This window comes from Channa argus, chromosome 21 (genome assembly GCF_033026475.1).
Source record: "Channa argus isolate prfri chromosome 21, Channa argus male v1.0, whole genome shotgun sequence".
In the NCBI taxonomy this organism is placed as follows: Eukaryota; Metazoa; Chordata; class Actinopteri; order Anabantiformes; family Channidae; genus Channa; species Channa argus.
The window spans coordinates 767,929-789,855 of record NC_090217.1 but is presented as its reverse complement, the minus strand read 5'-3'; the positions used below and the strand labels follow the sequence as shown (position 1 = coordinate 789,855).

General features: G+C 39.5%; 1 protein-coding gene, 2 non-coding genes and 1 pseudogene across 3 annotated transcripts; 1 reads left to right on the top strand and 3 right to left on the bottom strand.

The window, feature by feature from the left end:
- Window positions 1-792: 792 nt before the first annotated feature.
- trnam-cau (transfer RNA methionine (anticodon CAU)) lies at window positions 793-865 on the bottom strand. Its single transcript has one exon. It is a non-coding gene; the product is annotated as a tRNA-Met (tRNA).
- An 805-nt stretch (window positions 866-1,670) lies between these two features.
- On the top strand, window positions 1,671-1,743 carry trnam-cau (transfer RNA methionine (anticodon CAU)). Its single transcript has one exon. It is a non-coding gene; the product is annotated as a tRNA-Met (tRNA).
- A 1,694-nt stretch (window positions 1,744-3,437) lies between these two features.
- LOC137106965 (uncharacterized) lies at window positions 3,438-5,626 on the bottom strand (annotated as a pseudogene).
- Window positions 5,627-9,371: 3,745 nt separating this feature from the next.
- LOC137106919 (microsomal glutathione S-transferase 1-like) lies at window positions 9,372-17,678 on the bottom strand. Its single transcript, XM_067490993.1, has 4 exons — window positions 17,590-17,678; window positions 14,827-14,945; window positions 13,704-13,795; window positions 9,372-10,110 (listed from the first exon to the last, which is right to left on the bottom strand). Exons 1-4 carry the CDS (start codon window positions 17,666-17,668, stop codon window positions 9,864-9,866), a joined length of 537 nt encoding a protein of 178 aa, XP_067347094.1. The 5' UTR covers window positions 17,669-17,678; the 3' UTR covers window positions 9,372-9,863.
- Window positions 17,679-21,927: the final 4,249 nt, after the last annotated feature.

Genomic DNA, 21,927 nt, shown 5'->3' with positions numbered 1-21,927 from the left:
GGCCAGCTTGGACATATGTGCAGTCCTCTACCTTCTAGAGAGAGCATTGGTAATGCAAAGGACAAAGGAATAAAGGCTTTAAGAGAACAAGTGTTTTTTTTCCGTGAACTCTAGATGCTTAAAGCATATAAAAAACCTAAAATTCAACCCAAACTAAAGCGGACATCCAGGATCTGCACTCCCCTGTCTAATACCCAAGATGTGTGCCAGTCAAGGAGCTTAGATTTCAACACCTGCAAATTTTCACACCACTAGAAGGGCATGAAACAGAACAAAGGAAAAAGGGAAGGTATGCTATAAAGATGTTTTAAGACATTTCTACCTTCTCTCCATCTCTTGAGTAGACGTGATGGGTGGACAGCTTCCGAAACTGTTTTACCTTTCAGCAAAACATTCTGTCCCAAGTACAAATGTCATTAGTGCGACTGTCCAGTGGTGCAGTGGAACACAATGTGGGCATTGGTAGTTCAGTGGTGATGAGGTTAGTATGTGGTTTAGTATGTAGTACTGATGGACCATCAAGAAAAAGATTCTGTCTACACGCGATGGCGTCTTCAGTGGAACTCCTTTTTCCAACACGTGGGCATTGGTGGTTCAGTGGTCGAATTCTCGCCTGGCACGCGGGAGACCCTACCTGGCACAAATCTCGGTACTAGAGAGGGGAGCTGGAGTTCACGGAAATAACACTTGTTGTGCTGAAGACTTTATTCCTTTGACCTTTGGATTACCAATGCTGTCTCTGGAAGGTAGAGGACCGCACATATGTCGAAGCTGTCCATTCTACAAAAAACCTGCCTCGTGTGAGGCTTGAACTCACAACCTTCAGATTATGAGACTGACGCGCTGCCAACTGCGCCAACGAGGCTGAGGGAATGCGCCTGCTAAATTGAAAAACAATTGTAAACACCTTTCGCATTTCATAAAGACAATAGCATTGACACACTTAATTGGGTCTTCATTAATTGTCCTGAGAATAAATAGAAGGCTGAGACCTCTGTTACTGCATATCAGTCAGTCAAGCTGAGACTTTTAAAGAGGCGCTTGCATTGGCCGGGAATCGAACTCCAGCTCCCCTCTCTAGTACCGAGATTTGTGCCAGTCAAGGAGCTTAGACTTCAACACCTGCACATTTTCACACCACTAGAATGACATGAAACAGAACAAAGGAAAAAGGGAGGGTATTCTATAAAGATGTTTTGAGACAGTTCTACCTTCTCTCCATCTCTTGAGTAGACGTGAGGGCTGGGCAGCCTCCGAAACTGTTTTACAACAAAACATTCTGTCCCAAGTACTAACCTCATTAGTCTGAAGACAATTAATGAAGACTCAATTAAGGGCGTCAATGCTATTGCCTTTGTGAAATGCGAAAAGATGTTTACATTTTTTCAATTTAGCATGCTTTTTCCCTCAGCCTCGGTAGTTCAGTGGTGATGAGGATAGATGTGATGAGGTGTTTACATTTTTTGTCAAGCCTGACACGAGGCAGGTCTATTGTAGAATGGCCAGCTTGGACATATGTGCAGTCCTCTACCTTCTAGAGAGACCATTGGTAATGCAAAGGACAAAGGAATAAAGGCTTTAGGAGAAAAAGTGTTTTTTTCCGTGAACTCTAGATGCTTAAAGCATATATAAAACCTAAAATTCAAGCCAAACTAAATTGCATTCCCTCAGCCTCGTTGGCGCAGTTGGCAGCGCGTCAGTCTCATAATCTGAAGGTCGTGAGTTCAAGCCTCACACGAGGCAGGTTTTTTGTAGAATGGACAGCTTCGACATATGTGCGGTCCTCTACCTTCCAGAGACAGCATTGGTAATCCAAAGGTCAAAGGAATAAAGTCTTCAGCACAACAAGTGTTCTTTCCGAGAACTCCAGCTCCCCTCTCTAGTACCGAGATTTGTGCCAGTCAAGGAGCTTAGACTTCAACACCTGCACATGTTCACACCACTAGAGAATGACATGAAACAGAACAAAGGAAAAAGGGAGGGTATGTTATAAAGATGTTTTGAGACAGTTCTACCTTCTCTCCATCTCTTGAGTAGACGTGAGGGCTGGGCAGCCTCCGAAACTGTTTTACCATCCAACAAAACATTCTGTCCCAAGTACTAACCTCATTAGTCTGAAGACAATTAATGAAGACTCAATTAAGGGCGTCAATGCTATTGCCTTTGTGAAATGTGAAAAGATGTTTACATTTTTTCAATTTAGCATGCTTTTTCCCTCAGCCTCGGTAGTTCAGTGGTGATGAGGATAGATGTGATGAGGTGTTTACATTTTTTGTCAAGCCTAACACGAGGCAGGCCTATTGTAGAATGGCCAGTTTGGACATATGTGCAGTCCTCTACCTTCTAGAGAGAGCATTGGTAATGCAAAGGACAAAGGAATAAAGGCTTTAGGAGAACAAGTGTTTTTTTCCGTGAACTCTAGATGCTTAAAGCATATATAAAACCTAAAATTCAACCCAAACTAAAGCGGACATCCAGGAATTGCGCTCCCCTGTCTAATACCCAAGATGTGTGCCAGTCAAGGAGCTTAGATTTCAACACCTGCAAATTTTCACACCACTAGAAGGGCATGAAACAGAACAAAGGAAAAAGGGAAGGTATGCTATAAAGATGTTTTAAGACATTTCTACCTTCTCTCCATCTCTTGAGTAGACGTGATGGTTGGACAGCTTCCGAAACAGTTTTCCAACAAAACATTCTGTCCCAAGTACTAACTTCATTAGTGTGACTGTCCAGAGGTGCAGTGGAACACAATGTGGGCATTGGTAGTTCAGTGGTGATGAGGTTAGTGTGTGGTTTAGTACGTAGTACTGATGGACCATCAAAAAACATTCTGTCTACACGCGATGGCGTCTTCAATAGAACTCCTTTCTCCGGCACATGGGCATTGGTGGTTCAGTGGTCGAATTCTCGCCTCTGCATCTGCAAATTCTCACCCCACTAGAATGGCATGAAACACAACAAAGGAAAAAGGAAGGTATGCTATGAAGATGATTTAAGACACTTCTGCCTTCTCTCCATCTCTTGAGTAGACACGAGGGTTGGGCAGTTTCCGAGCCTGTTTTACCTTTCAACAAAAAATTCTGTCCCAAGTACAAATTTCATTAGTGCGACTGTCCAGTGGTGCAGTGGAACACAATGTGGGCATTGGTAGTTCAGTGGTGATGAGGTTAGTATGTGGTTTAGTATGTAGTACTGATGGACCATCAAGAAAAAGATTCTGTCTACACGCGATGGCGTCTTCAATGGAACTCCTTTTTCCAACACGTGGGCATTGGTGGTTCAGTGGTCGAATTCTCACCTGCCACGCGGGAGACCCGGGTTCGATTCCCGGCTAATGTAAGCGCCTCTTTAAAAGTCTCACAACTCAAAATGAGTGCAGCTTGACTGACTGATATGCAGTAACAGAGGTCTCAGCATTCTATTTATTCTCAGGATAATTAATAAAGACCCAATTAATTGTGTCAATGATCGCTTATTAAGTCATTTACTAACTGAGATTAAGAAGAGAGAGATCTGATATTTATTAATCCACATTTAATAGTTTTGGGGTTTTGTTCTGTAAGAGGAGTAGTCTTAACTTTTATTAGGTTATTATGATTAATTCCTCTTGTTGTCATATGTACTTTATGTAATTTAGTTGGTCGGGGAACAGACACAGTCTCTATAGGTATGTGGGAGTTTTGGGGGGGTGATGGTTGTAAGGATACTGCAGAGAGGCGTGTAGGACTGGATCTCTGCATCCTAGGCTCAACTCTGGATTGTCATACTTTTGGTTGTTTAATAAAACCAGCCATATTTCTGGATAAGAAAGCTGCACCATCTAAAGTAGGATAGATGCCATCTCTCCTAATATGCCTTGGTTTTCCCCCAAAACGTTTCCAATTGTCTATGTAACCCACATCATTTGCTGGACACAACCTAGACAGCCAGCAGTTGAATGACGACATGCGGGTGTACATGTCGTCACTGCTCAGATTTGGCAGGGGGCCAGAAAAACTACGGAGACCGACATTGTTTTTGCAAAGTTACACACCGATTCAATATTCATTTTAGTGACCTCCAATTTGCGTAATCTGGCGTCATTAACTCCAACGTGAATAATAATATTACTGTATTTACGTTTATCCTTAGCCAGGAGTTTCAAATATGATTCAACGTCACCCGCTCTGGCTCCAGGAAGACATTTGGAGTCTCTAACTTCATGTTTCTGACTATAGAGCTTCCAATTACCAGAGTTGGTTTCTCAGCGGGTGTGTCACTGAGTGGGGAAAATCGATTAGAAATGTGAACCTCGGGCGTCTGTTTAGCATTAGATCTCTTACGAACCGTCACCCAGCCAGACTGGCTTCCCGGCTGCTCGGGAACTGACGGGGGACAGCTAGCAAGGGCTACGCTAGGTCGGCCCGCACCAGCTACCGGGGCCTGACTAGCTGAGTTGTTTTCCATGGTGCGGAGCTGTGCTTCCAATTCCGTGAGCCTCGCCTCCATTGCTAATGATAATTGCTAAGCTAACGAAGGTAATATAGGTGAAATCTGGAATTTGTAAACTTTAGCTGGTTATGTTTTGCAAGAGCAGGTGCTTGTTTAATACAAGCCTATGTTACGACTCAAGTAATAATTCTTGTGTGAAGAAATCACTTATTTAGGTAAAAATAACAGCTACAATTAATCAGTAAACAGTCCTTCGGTAGAAACCCAAGAGTGTGCAGAAACAGGAAGTGACGCAATACGCTTACTGCACGAGGAGCAGCCACCTCATCTCAGCCACCTCATGCTCTGTGCATATGATACACACCCCTTAAACCATTGTTCCTGTAATAAATCAACATTCCCCTTTTGTGTGTCAACTTTATCAGTGTTTAGGAAAACTTTTAGAACTTTTAGAATTTGCAACCCCCTCATTGTCACAGTCCTGTCTCCGTGTTTAAGTTATCTAGCTTTATTTCCTGTTTATGCTTTTACTTTATTGATCCTCCTGTTTCTCTTCCTGTGAGTCTGTTTGCTGTCTTTACCTTCCTTGTTTTGTCCTGATTTTTTTTCACCTGTTCTCCAGTGCTTTTATACCCTGTTCTCCCCAGTGTTCTCTGCCAGTTCGTGTTATGTGTGTTAGTAAGCGTGTGTTAGTATTAAATAGTCGCTTATATATATATATATATATATATATATATTCTGTCTGTCTTCGTCACAAGTTTGTATCCTGCCTGATCCCTGTCTGGACTGTCAAGGTTTTGGTCTATGGTTTGGTCTCTCCTTATGTGGTTTCGTATTCCTTGTTATGTGTTTTGGTTATTTCTTGTTATTTGGTTTGGTTCTTCTTTATTACATTTTGCATTAGTTTATCTTCCCCTGTTCCCTGTATTAGTTATCCCTGTTAATTTCCCACTACCTCGAGCTTAGTTTGTTTATGATTTATTCCCGTCTGTCTATTTTTGTTTAGTTCATTAGTCCCTGTTAAGTTACCTTCTTCCTGTGTATTATAATTAGTTATGGTCTAGTCTGGTCCCTGCGTGTACCCTACCTTGTGTCAGTCTAGTATGTGTGCACCCTGTTGTTTGCATAGCTGTCATAGTCGTTTACCCTTTTTGAGTTCAGGCCTGGCCAACCCGCGGCTCCCAAGCCGCATGCTGCTCTTTGCCTGGTTTCATGCGGCTCTTGCGTTCATATCAAAGTTTGTGTTTGTGTGTTTTTTTTCTTTGTGTGTGTTTTTTTTTTTTAATGTGCGTGTTCGCTTCGCTTGAGTTCATTACGGTATTTTCGTCAAATGCGCATGTGCGTGAGATGAAAATACCGAAAAGTTTCCCAGTAGGGGCAGGATCATTTGAGTGAACAATTTTTGTTAAGTTCGCTCTCAAAATGGCAGGGAAAAAATGCACAGCAAAACGAGAATATGAAGATGAACACAGGATGTTTTTAACAGAGTGGGAGAGTTTTATATATTTTTGTTGAACGTAACAAGCCATTCTGCCTCAAATGTCAGGCGTCATTAGCGCATTTCAAAGCTTCAAATCTTCGGCGCCACTTCAGCTCACTCCATGCTAACATCAACCAGGAATTTCCAAAAGGGACTGAACTTCGCAAAAAACAAGTTTGAAAAGTCAGGCAGAAAAGCAGATACAGTTTATCCAAAAATTCACGAAGCACTCAGAGACCGTAACTATTGCATCGTATCCACTGGCTTGGAACATTGCGCGGGCCAAACTAGCCATACAATGAAGGGGAGTTCATTAAAAAATGCCTCAGTGACATTGTTGAAATCTTGTCTCCTGAAAACGACAAACTAAAACGAATGGTATCAGACATTCAACTGTCCCGCCACACTGTTGAAAACAGAATATCGTGCATTAAATCACATTTGCACTCTGACCTTCAAGCACGTGAGTATTTTAGTGTTGCATTGGATGAGAGTTGTGACATACGTGACAAGCCTCAGTTGGCAATATTTGCACGGTTTGTGCCAAACAATTGTGTGATGAAACTCCTTGATATCGTACCATTAAAAGACAGAACCCATGGCATAGATGTGAAAGAAACAATTATGGCTACCTTTTCGAAAGTAAATCTGCCCAAACCGAAACTAACTGCAATAGCCACGGATGGAGCGCCAGCCATGATCGGATCTGTGAACGGGCTTGTGGGGCTGTGCAAAGCCGACCAAACTTTTCCCGAGTTTTGGAATTTCCACTGCATCATCCACAGGGAGCAACTCGTGTCTAAATCATTGAATTTAGAAAACGTCATGAAGCCTGTGATGGAAATCGTAAACTACATCCGCACACATGTACTTAACCACAGGCAATTCAAGAATCTCATCGCTGAGCTGGACCAAGGGCTTCCAGAGCTTCCCGAGCTCTTGGACCTCGAATATATTATGGATCTGTCTTTTTTGGTCGACATCCTGTGTCACTTGGACAGATTGAACCTGACCCTGCAGGGTAAGTTAAAAATGATGCCTGACCTGGTGCAAGGCAAAGAATGCCAGAAGTCCCACTAAGCAACATGCATAGTAAAAGAAACATGCTATTGTGAATTATTATATTTTTGTTTGTGGGCTTGGTTGAACTTAGAGTTTATGTGTGAGACAGTGCAGACATTGTTGAAAATGACTGGCCTGTGGTCTTAGTACTGTAGGAGTCAATTTCTGTCATTATCATGTTGGTGTGTGACTTTTACAATAAATCTGGCTGAGCAGAGGTCTGTGTGTGTGTGAGGAAGGGAGGGGGTGATATTCATGTGTGCCCATGATGTGGCTCACAGTAAAAAATGTGGCTCTTAGTCTCTGACTGGTTGGCCACCCCTGGTTTAGTTTTTTTGTTTTGTTACCTTTAGTTCTGTAAGTTTTTTACCCTCCTCCTGTGGAGTCATTTTTAGTTGTTAAACCCTCCTGTTTTTTATAAATAAATAACATATTCTTTATACCTCCTCTTGCCGTCTCCTTACTCTGGTTCTTCCTACAACACTTATACTAACCGTAACATTCCTTTCCCCTGATTTTCTCAGAGATAGAAAATTGTTGCACAGCAGTGAGTGACGATAAAATCTCTGAAACACGTGTGTGTGTGTTTGAGATACTTCCTGTTGGGCAGCTTCCTTAGCTACAGCTTTCACTTTTTTGTTTCTTGCTGAAACTAAGTCAGTGTTATTACACAAATATTTATATCAAGCTATGCAGCAGCATTATTATGTTAAACAAAAATGACAAATATGATTGTTATCAGATTCCTTGAAGTCTGTTTGTCCAGAGTGTTCCAGATTCGTCAACAAATCAAAGTCAAGTCTAAAATGCAACATCTCTACTGTGTTTGTCTTCTATGAGCCACAAATTCAGTATCTTGAGCTAAATAATATGATAAACATCACATTATGTAACAACAGCAAAATCTTCTTGGTCCTCTGCAGTGGTGGGATTGTGTAATGCAAAACCAGCTGCAAAAAGTAACATTGTAAGTTATTTTCCATGTAACAATAAATTTGGAGCCTTCCTGTCTTGATAATTTTGAATCCATTGTTTTCAGTACGACGTCATACCCAAGAAACTCATCCTTTGTTTCTTGGTTAAAGAGATGAGAATGGACTGTTTGGTAATCAGCTGTGATCACATGACCTAAATAAGTTACTTTAGGTAAATTATTATGTCCGTTTTCTGCTAAATGTTTGAGTAGGTTCACCTTATCTGACAATTAATGAAACAAATCTCTGTGCTGTGGAGCTGTGGAGGGACACGGTTTCTTAACAAGTTCTGCGAGTTTCTGCTAGTTCAGTGAGTTCAACCATACTTTGAGAAACTTGTTTGATGGAGCTGTTTGCGACCATGCTAATAACATTATTGTACTTAAACTTGTATGTACAATTGACCCGTCATCGGTTAAGTTGAGAAGCAAGTACAATAAATGCTCAATGTTCATGATACAATGATCTCTGGAGGTAAGTATTTGCTGGTGTTCTCTTGCTTATTTACAGTGTACCATACATGCCATTGACAGTGACTATTACGCAACTGATGAAGTATTTGAAAAAAACTGAAACTTCTTGAGTTAGGGTAGGAATTTGAGGCAGCCAGTAAGTCTCTATTGGATAGCTTAGTTTGTATTTTATCGATTTGGCATAGTTTAGTGAGCAAATATAACAGCTGATCTGTGCTCACCGTACATCCTCTCAAACATCAGATTTTTCTTTAAATCCCTAGTGTTGTCCTGCAGGCAATGGAAACCTTGCGTGCACAACAAAGGTGAGCAAAACAGGTTTGTTCTCTTCCAAGAATCACAGTATTAATTCTAGGAAGTACCAATTTTATAAATGGGATGCTGAGCTAGACACTGTAATGTGTTACTCAAAGTCACGTTGTAACTTTAAAGCTAACCTGTGTTGGCTGTGCAATTTGGCCTTTCACGACTTTCAAAGAGATTTAAACTTTGTTCCAGAACCATTGTGGATCGTCTCTATACTTTTTTGCAAATTCCAACTCTGCTTTCTCATTCTTACCACTGAGGGGTTTACTGTACATCTTGTATTATGGCCACTGGTGGATTGTGATACCTTCACCCCTGCTCTGTGGAGGTTGTTACAGATATGAATGGCTGTTTTGGGGTTTTGCTCTCACAGCTGTGATCAACTGCTGTTCTTGAATGCACTTCTTGAATGCACTATAGTGTCTGCCATACTGTGCATGTTGCTCAGTACACCAGTGGTTTCTTTTCATGAAATTCCAAATTCTTGTAGTGGCCATAGCCAATGATTTTGCAATGCCTCCATTCATCTCCTCATCTCAGATTAGAAATGTCTGCTTTTGTCTTGTAGACAGTTTTCTGGTTATCATGTTGTTTTATTACTTTTAACAGAGTCTTCTTGAAAAAAACCAAGGCTAATTCCAATAGTAGTCAATTATAATTATTTTATTCTTTGGGGAAAAAAAAAACACAGGACATTTCACAGGACATGCCCAGGTAACAAAAACACCTAAGTCAAAACAGTCAAATTTGAAAGAGATAAAACAGTGCCCTTCAATGTTGTTAAATGTACGGAGGTGCAAACACCATGAAATGAAAGCTGAAATTTTAAAGTTTATCTATCTTTTGATCATAAATCTAATTATCTTCCGTGTACAAGAAATACAACATTAGCTTTGCTGTTCCAATACTTGGAGGGAAATGCAACTCTGAGGTCAATTTACTTGCAATAGTAAAAGGACAAAGAAATTGCAATTAAAATCAAACATGTACAGAAATGCAGTGTCTGCCTTGTTTTTCCACTGCCACTGTCTGCTATATGCTCTTTTAATATTCAATATTCAAGAAAATAGATTCAGATATTATGCAGAACTGCAAATTTGAATGAAGACACTAAGATCTTCTAGTCCTGTAGTTCTAAAGGTAGAGAACTTTGCTTAGCACCTGATATGCCATGGAGAAAGTTACCAACATGCCCAGTGCCCAAGATAAACCCCTGCTGGGCTGAGGCAGCATACCAACATAAGCAATGGTATGGAAGATCCGAGACCCTGCAAAAAGGCGGAAGTGAAGCAGGGCAGTTCCCAGGTCAGGTCCAGTCAGAGTGTAGAGCAGGCCAATAAGCACAAAGGGAATTATGTTCTCTAGGTCATTTTGGTGACACCTGAACATACAAATAAAATTCACAATATATCACACATTATGTATTTATTAAAGTATTACAACATGTAGCATAAAGTGAAGAGTTGATAGATTTGGTTGACAAGACATTGCTTTAGTCTGTCATTGCATAATCCCCTTGATAATGATTAATAAAAGTGATTTCACAGTAACAATAAACCTGTTACACATCCAGTATTTAAGGATGTCTGGAATTGATTTTCAATATCTTGCAGCAAAATGGTCAAAAAAAAAAAAAAAACAGAAAAAAAGGAAGCAATTACCGCTTTTATGATAACAGTACTGAAGTTCAGTTTTAGTTTAGAGATAAAAAACAAAGTTCAGATTACTGAAAGATCATGGTCTTATTTGAAAAAAGTGTCATTAAACATTCATGTAGATGCTGACAGTAACTGCCTGAGCACTGCGTTTAATTCATTATTAGATTCAATTGGTTTTTCCCAAAATGTAAATAAACCCACTCACTGTTTTAGTCACACGTTAGACCTTGTCCTTACGTATGGAATTGAAGCGGATAATTTAACCATATTTCCTCACAACTCTCTTCTGTCTGACCATTTTTTAATAACATTTGAATTTACAATAACGGACTATATAGCAGTTAGGGAAAAATTCCACTATAGCAGATGCTAAAGTGAAAAAGCTGTCAACAAATTTAAAGAAATTATTTCTTCATCATTTGCTTCACCATATGTTAATACAATGGAAAGTAGTCTCCTTAATGTTACTCCTGCACAAGTAGATTATCTTGTTGACAATTCTGCAGCCTCACTACGTACAATACTCGATAGTGTTGCCCCTCTAAAAAAGAAGGCAGTAAACCAGCAGAGGTGATCTCCATGGTATAGTTCACAAACACGCAACTTAAAACAGGAAACACGAAAGTTAGAAAGGAAGTGGCGTTCCAGAAAGTTAGAAGAATCTCATTTAGCCTGGAAAAATAGTTTAAAAATGTACAAAAAAGCTCTCAGTGATGCCAGAAAAGCATATTATTCATCATTAATAGAAGAAAACAAGAACAACCCCCGGTTTCTGTTCAGCACTGTAGCCAGGCTGACTAAGAGCCATAGTTCTGTTGAGCCTACTATTCCCTTAACTTTGAGCAGCAATGACTTCATTACCTTCTTTATGAATAAAATTGTAGCTATTAGAGAACGAATTCACCAGATCCTCCCCCCAAAAATTACAGATAGATCTTCATGTACAGCAGTGCTAGAGTCATCGATAAGGCCCCACTCCCTGTTAGACTGCTTTTTACCCATAGATCTCTCTGAGCTAACTTCAATTATTACCTCATCTAAACCAACAACCTGTCTGCTAGACCCTATTACAACTAAGGTGCTAAAGGAAGCTTTACCCTTAATAGATACATTCATATTAGATATCATCAATCTATCTTTAGAAACAGGTAAGGCACCACAGGCCTATAAGGTAGCTGTAATTAAACCATTACTTAAAAAACCCTGTCTTGACCCAGGTGTTTTAGCCAATGACAGACCAATATCTTATCTCCCCTTTATTTTTAAAATAATTGAAAAAGTAGTCGCAAAACAATTATGTGATCACCTTCATAGGAATAATTTGTATGAAGAATTTCAGTCAGGATTTAGAGTTCATCATAGTACAGAAACAGCACTGGTAAAAGTCACCAACGATCTTCTCATGGCATCAGATACTGGACTCATCTCTATACTTGTTCTGTTAGATCTTAGTGCTGCATTTGATACCATTGATCATAACATTTTATTACAGAGACTGGAACATGAAATTGGAATTACAGGAACTGCACTAGGTTGGTTTAAATCTTATCTATCTGATAGATTTCAATTTGTTCATGTTAATGATGAATCCTCCATGCACACAAAGGTTAGCTATGGAGTTCCACAAGGCTCTGTGTTAGGACCAATACTTTTTACTTTAAATATGTCTCCTTTAGGCAACATAATTAGAAAACACTCCATAAATTTCCACTGTTATGCTGATGCTACCCAGCTATATTTATCTATGGAACCAGATGAAAATAATCAGTTAATAAAGCTTCAAGCATGCCTACAAGACATAAAGGCCTGGATGTCCCACAATTTTTTACTTTTAAACTCAGACAAAACTGAAGTCATAGTATTTGGGCCCAAAAATATCAGAGATATGATGTCCAACCATATTGTTACACTAGATGGCATAAGTCTGGCCTCCAGTACTACTGCAAGGAACCTTGTAGTTATTTTTGATCAGGATCTGTCCTTTAACTCACATATAAAACAAATCTCTAGAACAGCCATCTTCCACCTACGGAACATTGCCAAAATTAGGAGCATCCTGTCTCAAAGTGATGCCGAAAAACTGGTCCATGCATTTGTTACCTCTAGGTTGGACTACTGTAATTCCCTACTTTCAGGATGCCCCAGTAACTCCCTAAAGAGCCTGCAATTAATCCAAAATGCTGCAGCAAGAGTGCTGACTGGAACTAGCAAGAGAGATCATATTTCACCTTCACTAGCTTCTCTCCATTGGCTTCCCATTAAATGTAGAATAGAATTTAAAACCCTGCTTCTTACATATAAAGCTCTGAATGGTCAGGCTCCATCATATACAGAAGACCTCATAGCACCATATCATCCCAGTAGACCACTTCGCTCTCAGAATGCAGGCCTACTTGTGGTTTCCAGAATTTCCAAAAGTAAAATGGGAAGTAGAGCCTTTAGCTATCAAGCTCCTCTCCTGTGGAACCAGCTCCCAGTTCAGATTCGGGAAGCAGACACCCTCTCTACTTTTAAGTCTAGGCTTAAAACCTTCCTTTTTAATAAAGCATATAGTTAGTTATAGTTATGCTGCCATAGGCGTAGACTGCTGGGGGACCCACCCCCCAATGCACTGAGCTCCTTTCCTCCTCTTGACCATCTCTCCTCTCCTCTCATCCAGCAATTGTCACCACTGTATGTCATTAACTCTGTGAGTTCTCTCCCGTAGTTGTCTTTGTCCTCCTCTGTCCCCCTCTCTCTGTCCCTTTCTGCAGGTGTCCCCCGGCTTTGAAGCTGTGTGTCTTCCAGCGTGAAGCTACTGGTCCTACCAATCTGCCCGATGTTTTGTTGTTGCTTTTTGTTGCTCTGTTCTTTTCTCTCTCCCCTTTCCACTCACCCCAACCGGTCGAGGCAGATGGCCGTCCACCCTGAGCCTGGTTCTGCTGGAGGTTTCTTCCGTTAAAGGGAGTTTTTCCTCTCCACTGTTGCCTATGGCTTGCTCCAGGGGGAATTGTTGGGTTCTCTTTATATATCTTTATAATCTTGACTTTATTCTGTAAAGTGCCCTGAGATGACTTTGTTGTGAATTGGCGCTATATAAATAAAGTTGAATTGAATTGAATTGAATTGAATTAAACTCATAACTCATAACTTTGTTGTTATTGTTCAAAAAAGCACATTTAAAATAATGGAAATGTTTTTGTTAATGCGAAAGAAAAGAAATTGATCCTTTCTTTTTTCAGTTTTCTCCATAACAGTTGTAAGCAAAGATTGTCCTCTACAGTAACATTAAGTGACATTTTCTAGCCAACTCCATTTCAGGCCCAAGTCATCTCACCTTCGAACTCTCTCTACATCTGGATGGGTTCTCAGCAATTTCTTGTCTGCAGACTTTCCATGCAGATGTAAATCCTCCTCATTAGCAAAAGCCTAAAATGGAGAGAATACATGCATCAGCTTCAAACTATCAAAATAGTGTCTGGGTTTAGAATCATATTGTTTATGACTTATCATTGTATCTTGTGGATTTTGGGACATAAGATATTTGACTTGTTTATTCCTTTCTTTTTGTCTTCTGTTTACCATATTAAAAAAATAATAATATCTCTTGTAAGTTTTTAAGCTGTAAGAGGTCAATATAGGCGAAACACCCTTGGACGAAATAGACCAGTGGTCAAAACTGGTGGACACTGGTCCTGTTATGTAGAGGCATCTATCTAGATTCATTACATGACTATCAACTTGGGATTGGACGCAGGATAAACCTCTATCAACCTTCTCTGGTTCTCAGACATCATGCCGAGTCACCCAAAGCTGTGGGGGATTTACATGGAACTATAAAATGCCCCATATAAAATACCATGCAGGAATGAAAATAACACCCTCTGATCACTGAGGGCTGACTTGAGGTCTGCCTGCAACTATATCCATACCAGCACATTTTCTTGTGTACACAAAGCAAGCCCCACTAGCAAAGGGGATCACAGCCGTGTTAACCAGAGAACTGGAATGATGGCTGAAGTGAGACCAGGGTTCTTGACCTTGCAAAAGAGATGGAGCCTGCTCTAATCACATGTCATTTACAGGAGTTCAATCTGAGAAATAAGCTCTTATGGCAGTGTCATCCATCTTAGTGAACACACTACCACAGAGAGAAAGAAGCACCCACACGCTTCATCCCTTGAATAAAAGTGGGAGATGAATGTCCCCAGCATGCAGAAATGATAAAACAGCCACACCACAGGGTGTTCTATGGTCTACAATGCATGTTGCCATTTAATTGTTGTAACTTATCATCTAATGGGAGAGGAATCCACCCCTCTGTTCTCCAATCTTAAATTTTCCAGATGATCCTCACATTTCTGCATTTAGGGCTTTTAGGGAATGTGCACTAGTAATAAAAATTATTATGTAAAGCTGACACTCTTGTAGATGTAGAAGGCACTAGCATTGTTACTTACCCCTCTAGTTATGCGGTAGTATCCAGTCATAGGTGCCATCAGCATCATTTTCAGAATGACAATAGTAGCATAGCTACTGAAGGCGAGAAACACGTCACTTTCTAACAGGCTTGTCATCTCTGTAGGTTTATAAGTGGACGATGAAGAGACAGAAGTTAGTTTATTATTCTGTTATATATAAATTTCGCAATATTTCACATTTCTTGTTTTCAGTGTGGCATATTTTCTATGAGTAAAACTTAGATTATTAGAGTATTAGCCTTAGCCAAAACTTTAACAGAAAGAAACATAAGTCACTTTGTTTTATAGGTTGTAATTATTCATTAGAAACAAAATAATAGGGATGCAGATGAGGCATAACCTTTATTTATTAATGCATTACTCCTAATAATTCCTTTGGATTCCTCATCCTTTGTGTGACTGCTATCATGCTTTACCAAATCTGGAGAAAAATTAAATGGCCTGTCTGTCAAGGTTTTGTATAATGGTGGAAACAAGTACAAAAATGGCAAGATGGAGTGGTAATAAAAAAGTGATTTCTGACAGAAGCCAAAGTATAGAAAACAGCCAACTAAAAATCACTCCAGGAAGCACAGAACTAACATAAACCTAAAAATAACACTGAAAACATGAATGTGAAACTGGAACTAAAAATTAAATGGCTAGATAAATTAAAGAACTTAAACACGAGCTATGCAGAGGGGCTAAACCTGAGCAGAGGTACAAAAGCTAGAGTTTCAACATGAAAAAAGCCAGTGAACTAAAAAAATCTAAACTCGAACACAACAAGACTAAGAGAACTATAGAAAAGTAAGTGTGAACAAGATAAAGAAAACTAGAGAAGCTAGAAATTAGTCCAGAGGGGAACTAAGCAAGAAAGTTTGAACAAATGACATGACTAGGAGCAAACCACACCTTGTCCAAAGGGCAAACCTCAAGAGGAGTCCAGAGGCAAATTGTGACCCTGCCTTCCTCTGTCTCATTATTATCAGATACATACTCATTCACTATATCCCCAAAACTCTTCTCTACTGCATTCCATTTTCTTCCCCTGACGTGTTTAGACAAGTCTAATCTCCAAAGAGAGCTGTTTAAAAGCTGCTGCAAGCTCTGTATCAATTAATATGGTTAACTTAGTCGCTATGTTTCGCTTTCAGTGTGAATTCCCAGTAAACTTTATTCCTATTCAACAGTACAGTATTCATTCATTCACCAATGTGAACAGTTGAACAAAATGACACTAAATTGACATATATTAGCCATTTCAGAATAGAAGTCACAGGACTAGCCAGATGACTAAAGATTACTTAAAGTCCAGGAAATTTGAGACTGGTTGTTTATAACCAAAACAAAACAAAATAGAAGAAAAATTTAAAACAGAAACACACACACAGGGCCCTGCTACAGTGTTAAGCATAATGACTTCTAAACTACATGATTTTGCTCTATTTATTTGAAGGTAACATGAATGTTATACACCAACATTCTATAACTGCAACACCAAGAAGCAAAGAATCTATACATTTATTTCCAAAAATATACAGTTTCCTGTTTCATCGCACACCTTTAAATAAAAAATGATAATAATATAAAATTCTAAGCGTCAAATACAAATTGTAGGTTCGAAGTTAGAATTCTAAGATTATTCAGAATTCTTTCAGTGTGAATTAATTAATTCACCAATGTGAACAGTTAAAAGTCTGTACCTTTTTCTTAAAACATATCATAATTGTTTATAAATCTCTGAACCAAAAGATCTTGTAGAGATTCCTTTGAGATAAGGTATTTTGTTTAGAAATCAGTCACTAGATACCAGGGGTAAATGTAGAAAAGAGCTGTCTAAAGCTAAAGGCATTTCCATTCCATTTGTTGCCTAACAGGTAAAACCAGTGCTGTTTGGCTCTTTTTATAGGTAATTTGGGGTTAAAATGGAGGTTTAAACTTTTTTAATTTCTCCACATTCAATTGGTAAATGGTCTGCACTTATACAGCACTTTTCTACCTATCAGCACTTAAAGCACTTTACACTGCTTCTTATTCACCCATTCACACTCACAATCACACATACTCATACACCGATGGGGGAGCTGCTATGCAGCTGGCCAACACTCACCAGGAGCAACTAAGTTCGGGTACAGTGTCTTGCTCAAGGACACTTCAACATGTGACCGGAGGAGCCGGGGATTGAACCAACAACTGTGAGATTGGCTCTACCTTCCTGCGCCACAGTCGCCCACCTGTTTTTTTTTCTTATTGATGTGTAATTATAGAATAGATAGGCTCCCTGTTAAATGATCAGAATTTCATAATGATGCTTTATGGCAAGGAAATTGAAAATATTGGCAAGAGCTATTCTTAATACATCTGTAACACTATACAGCAATATCTAATGTGATGACCTTATTATATAAACAAAACATAGATCAAACGTCCCGACAAAAAAAACCCTGTACAATGAACAATGTTAAAAACCATTGCAATCGTTTTTATATTACAAATATTGCCTTTCCATTATGTATTAAGTGTAGATATTGTCTGTAAGACTATAGATGCACTGAACATGATAAAATCACAGAGTTTGTAGAAGAAACACATGCAAGGTCCTGCTACAGTGTTGGAGCAAAATCATGGGTCAAACTAATTTTCAGTTACAACTATTAGTTTCAAAGCCTCTTCTATAAATGCAACAAATCCAAGAACCAATGAATGTATAAATAATCTATCGCCAAAAATATACAGAATCCTGTTTATTGGTCAACTTACTGTTAATCTTGCAGTGTCTCTGTAGAAGTGGAGCAAGTGTGGATCTGTTGCATAAACCACCCTTATCACCCACTCCCATTCAGGAGGAGGAGCAAGTAGTACAATTGCAGAGCACATACCTTCCTGTGTGTGGAAGTATTAATCCACACACAGTATAAGCCCCATATGCATTCATACCAATAAACTGAAATCCAAAAGTTTAAAATACTCAAAAATGAAAATGTTTTGTCTAGGATAGAAGCCTTAAACCTGGGCAGATACAATTCAATTAAACTTTATTTATATAGCGCCAATTCACTACAAAGTAATTTTAGGGCCCTTTACAGAATAAAGTCAAGACTATAAAGATGTATAGATAGAACCCAACAATTCCCCCTTGAGCAAGCCCTAGGCAACAGTGGAGAGGAAAAACTCCCTTTAACAGAAGAAACCTCCAGCAGAACCAGGCTTAGGGTTGGCAGCCGTCTGCCTTGGCCAGTTGGGGTGAGTAGAAAGTGAAGAGAGAAAAGAAAAGAGCAACAAAAGCAACAACAAAACATCGGGCAGGTTGGTTGGTCAGTAGCTGCACGCTGGAAACACACAGCTTCAAAGCCGGGGACACCTGCAGAAAGGGACAGAGAGAGGGGGACAGAGAAGGAGAAAGACAACTACGGGAGAAAACACAGACCAGGAGAAAACCTGGTCTACTGGGATGATTGAATGACTAAATGACACATTTAGCTCCAACATGACAAATGATCATGTCATAAACATCTAATAAACTTGAAATTCTGGTATTTCTTTATGCGTTTTTTTCCAGAGATGTATTGTAATCAATTAAAAGAGTTTGAAAGTTTTATTCCCTTCTCTATCTGCCATCTAGCCACTTTAGGCAATTAGGTGGCACATGCTCCTTATTAATGCATTTAACTACACTTTTCCCATCAATGAAGACATCATGAAACCTGTTACGCAGTCTGACTTTTTATTCCTCCTCTGTATCATGAAATCAGTGTCTGTCTGCATCTAGCTATTGAACATTAGGTGGCAGCAGGTACAACATGGCTTCATGGAAGGAATGGTGCAAATTTACAAGTGAGACACAACCCTACCAGAAACTCCAGAGTATCCAGCCAGAGTGTATGAGCTTCAAACCTTTTTTTTTTTTTTACTTTGATCATATGATCACAGTGTATTGTCTTGAGTTTTACATATTTTGTAAAACAAAGTATTATTTTTTATTATGTTACATTAGGCTTGATACATACACCAGTATTTAAATACTTTCTTACATTCTTGTTTGATTTGTACCTTTAGAAACTATTTGTCAGCTCCCAGGTGGTTATCTATATATATATCTATATATATATATAGATATATATATATTTTTTAATTAATGAATTAAATTTTTTTTTTCTCAATTTGATTCCAGCAACACAACAAAGAAAAAGTGGGAAGTGTGCTTGGGTGGGACATTAACCCCAAGTTGCCCTTAAAATGTGTCATGATCCTGGTCTTTGACCTCAGTTTGTTTTTGTTTCTTTAGATTAGCTTCATGTCTTGGACTTTTATTTTATGGCTTCTCTTTCCCACTTACAGTTATAGTAATTTTTCACTTAACCATTCTTTATCAACTCGTATTGCTTTCATCTGTTCACCTGTGTATTTAACCCAGATCTTCTCGTAAATTCTTGCCAGTTAAAAAGCCATCTGTATCTGTTGTGGAGCATTTAAAACTTATGCTAGCATAATGGGATAATTTACAAGAGCATAGTGCAACACATCCCACAAAGACCATATTACAGGAGTGTTGAGAACATAGATCAATCTTTAGTAGCTTTGGGTGAAGAGGGAATGCTAAAGCACAGAACTTGGGCTTGTCTGACCTAAGCCTCAGTCCCACAGTCCCGATGTCACTCACTCCTCCATGGATATTGACCAGACCACTGGTAAGCCAAGTTTACAACAAAAAAAAAAGCACAAATGAGTGCCAACATATCTATTGGTTCAAGACTATATTTAAAAGCATTAACAGGAAACACTATTCATATTTACAGATAGGTCAAACGGTCAAAAATCTGGATGCACAGGTGCAGCAATGTTTATTTCACAGTGTAAAGTTGTTGTAAAAGAGAACAGCAGATCTGTTGGTGTATTCAGTTGAATTGGTAAGAATTTTATTAGCACTACAGTGGGCTGAAGCCAGTGACCGAGCTAGGGAAGCACTTGCAAGTATAAAGTCATCATGCAGACAAGATATTTTGAGATTTTTCATCTGCTGAGTAGGCTACATAATAGACATCAGCATATTACTTTCTTCTGGATTCCTGCACATGTAGGTATTGAACGTAATGAAAAAGTGGACATTCTGGACATTCTATTAAGGAACGTGAAATCTAAATTAAAGTAAAATATACATAAATCCTGGCAAGAATATTAGGAACTCTGTGATACTGTCAGGGTTCATGTAAGGAACCCAAGAAAGCACAGTGAGGGGAAATGTGATCTTTATTAATACAAAAATGCAAATGACAAAAACTCACTACAGAAGGAGGTAAGAAATTGATGTGGCAACAGACAAGGGAACTAAGGAAATTGCCAAACAGGGGACTACTATGAAATTGAACACAAGATATGACTAAAAAAACAAAAAAAAACAAACAAACAAAAAAAAAAACACACACCTGAGAGGATGGCAAAACTGGCTTAACTAAGGAACACCACAAATGGGGAACCTAACGTAAGGAGGGAATAGAGTTTGCAAAGGAGATGAAACTATAAGTCGTACTGGAATAAATAATGAATAACCATTGAACAGTAAATGGAAGCAGGACATAAACTACTACTACTACTCCTTTCGGCTTATCCTGTGAGTTCGGGGTCGCCACAGCGGATCATTGTCCGCATGTAGATTTGGCACAGTTTTTACGCTGGATGCCCTTCCTGGCGCAACCCTCCCCAATTTCTACCAGCTTGGACCAGCACTGCATCGCCGGGGAGGGGGAATGGGCTGTTAGGGGTTCAGGGTCTTGCCCAGGGACACTTCGACATATAGCCAGGGCCGGGGATCGAACCACTCACCCTGTGGTCCGTAAGCAACTGCCTTTACCAACTGAGCTATAGCCGCCCCTTGAGCTATAGCCGCCCCTCTGGAAGCAGGACATAAACTGAGAAGGATGAATACTGGGGGAGCAGCTACAGGGCACATAAACACTGAGGGCTAGGAATGTATAAGAGGAGCAATGAAAAACGCAAACATAGGGAATGGAAACTTAGGGAAAAGAAATACAAACTAGACGAGGTGTAGGAACATCCAAGATAGACAGAGAAACAACTTACTAAGACAGATTAGACAGAGCACATAACAGAATATATGCAGAACACGACTGCCAAACCTCAACCTGCCAAACCAAAGCTACACAGCAAGAGTCACATTTCCAAAATAACATGAGCCAGGCAAACCAGAAGCCAGGATGTTCCATAGGGAAGAGAAAACAAGGATCTGAGCAGGAAATCTGTGGGGAAAGGTGGGTCTAAATAATGAGATGAACATGTGTAAACAATAATGGTAGGTGATGAGTAGTGAAGTTGGAAATGAGAACCAGGAACAGGAAATGGGGAAAAGGGCTACAAAATAAAAGTTCAGGACCGAAAGTGGAGCTAAAGGGCCCGATCATGACACATACAGAACATCTTTCTGGTATACAGAGACATGTTGGAGAGAGTAGAACTCAGGGCAGGGATTGGAGGAAAGAAATAATTGTGATAATTGTGTCTGAGGATAGGTCACACAGGACTAAATCATACACTCTAATGAATAGGCAAAAACATAACTGGGCTGTGCACATACTTCAGTCAGCAAGAAACAGTAAAGCATGTGTTAGTTGAGTGTGATAAACAGAATGAAAAATGAAGAAACTAAAGGCGGAACAACTAGAAGCTACTTTATGGAATCTGTTAGGAAGAACATCATGGAATTTATTTAATGTTTTGATGATACACTTAAAAGAGACAGAGATAGTAAAGAAAATATAGGTTTTTTTTAATGTTTTGTTTTCTCCTGCATTTTCCTGATCCACACTCCAGTCCAGTAGGAGGTGGTAAATGGTCTGCACTTATATAGCGCCTTTCTACCTATTGGTACTTAAAGCACTTTACACTGCTTCTCATTCACCCATTCACACTCACAATCACACACACCGATAGGGGGAGCTGCTATGCAGATGGCCAATGCTAATTTGGGGTTCAGTGTCTTGCTCAAGGACACTTTGACATGTGACAGGAGGAGCTGAGGATCAAAACAACTACTGCGGAATTGGTGGACGACTGCTCTACCTCCCGCACAACAGTCGCCACAGG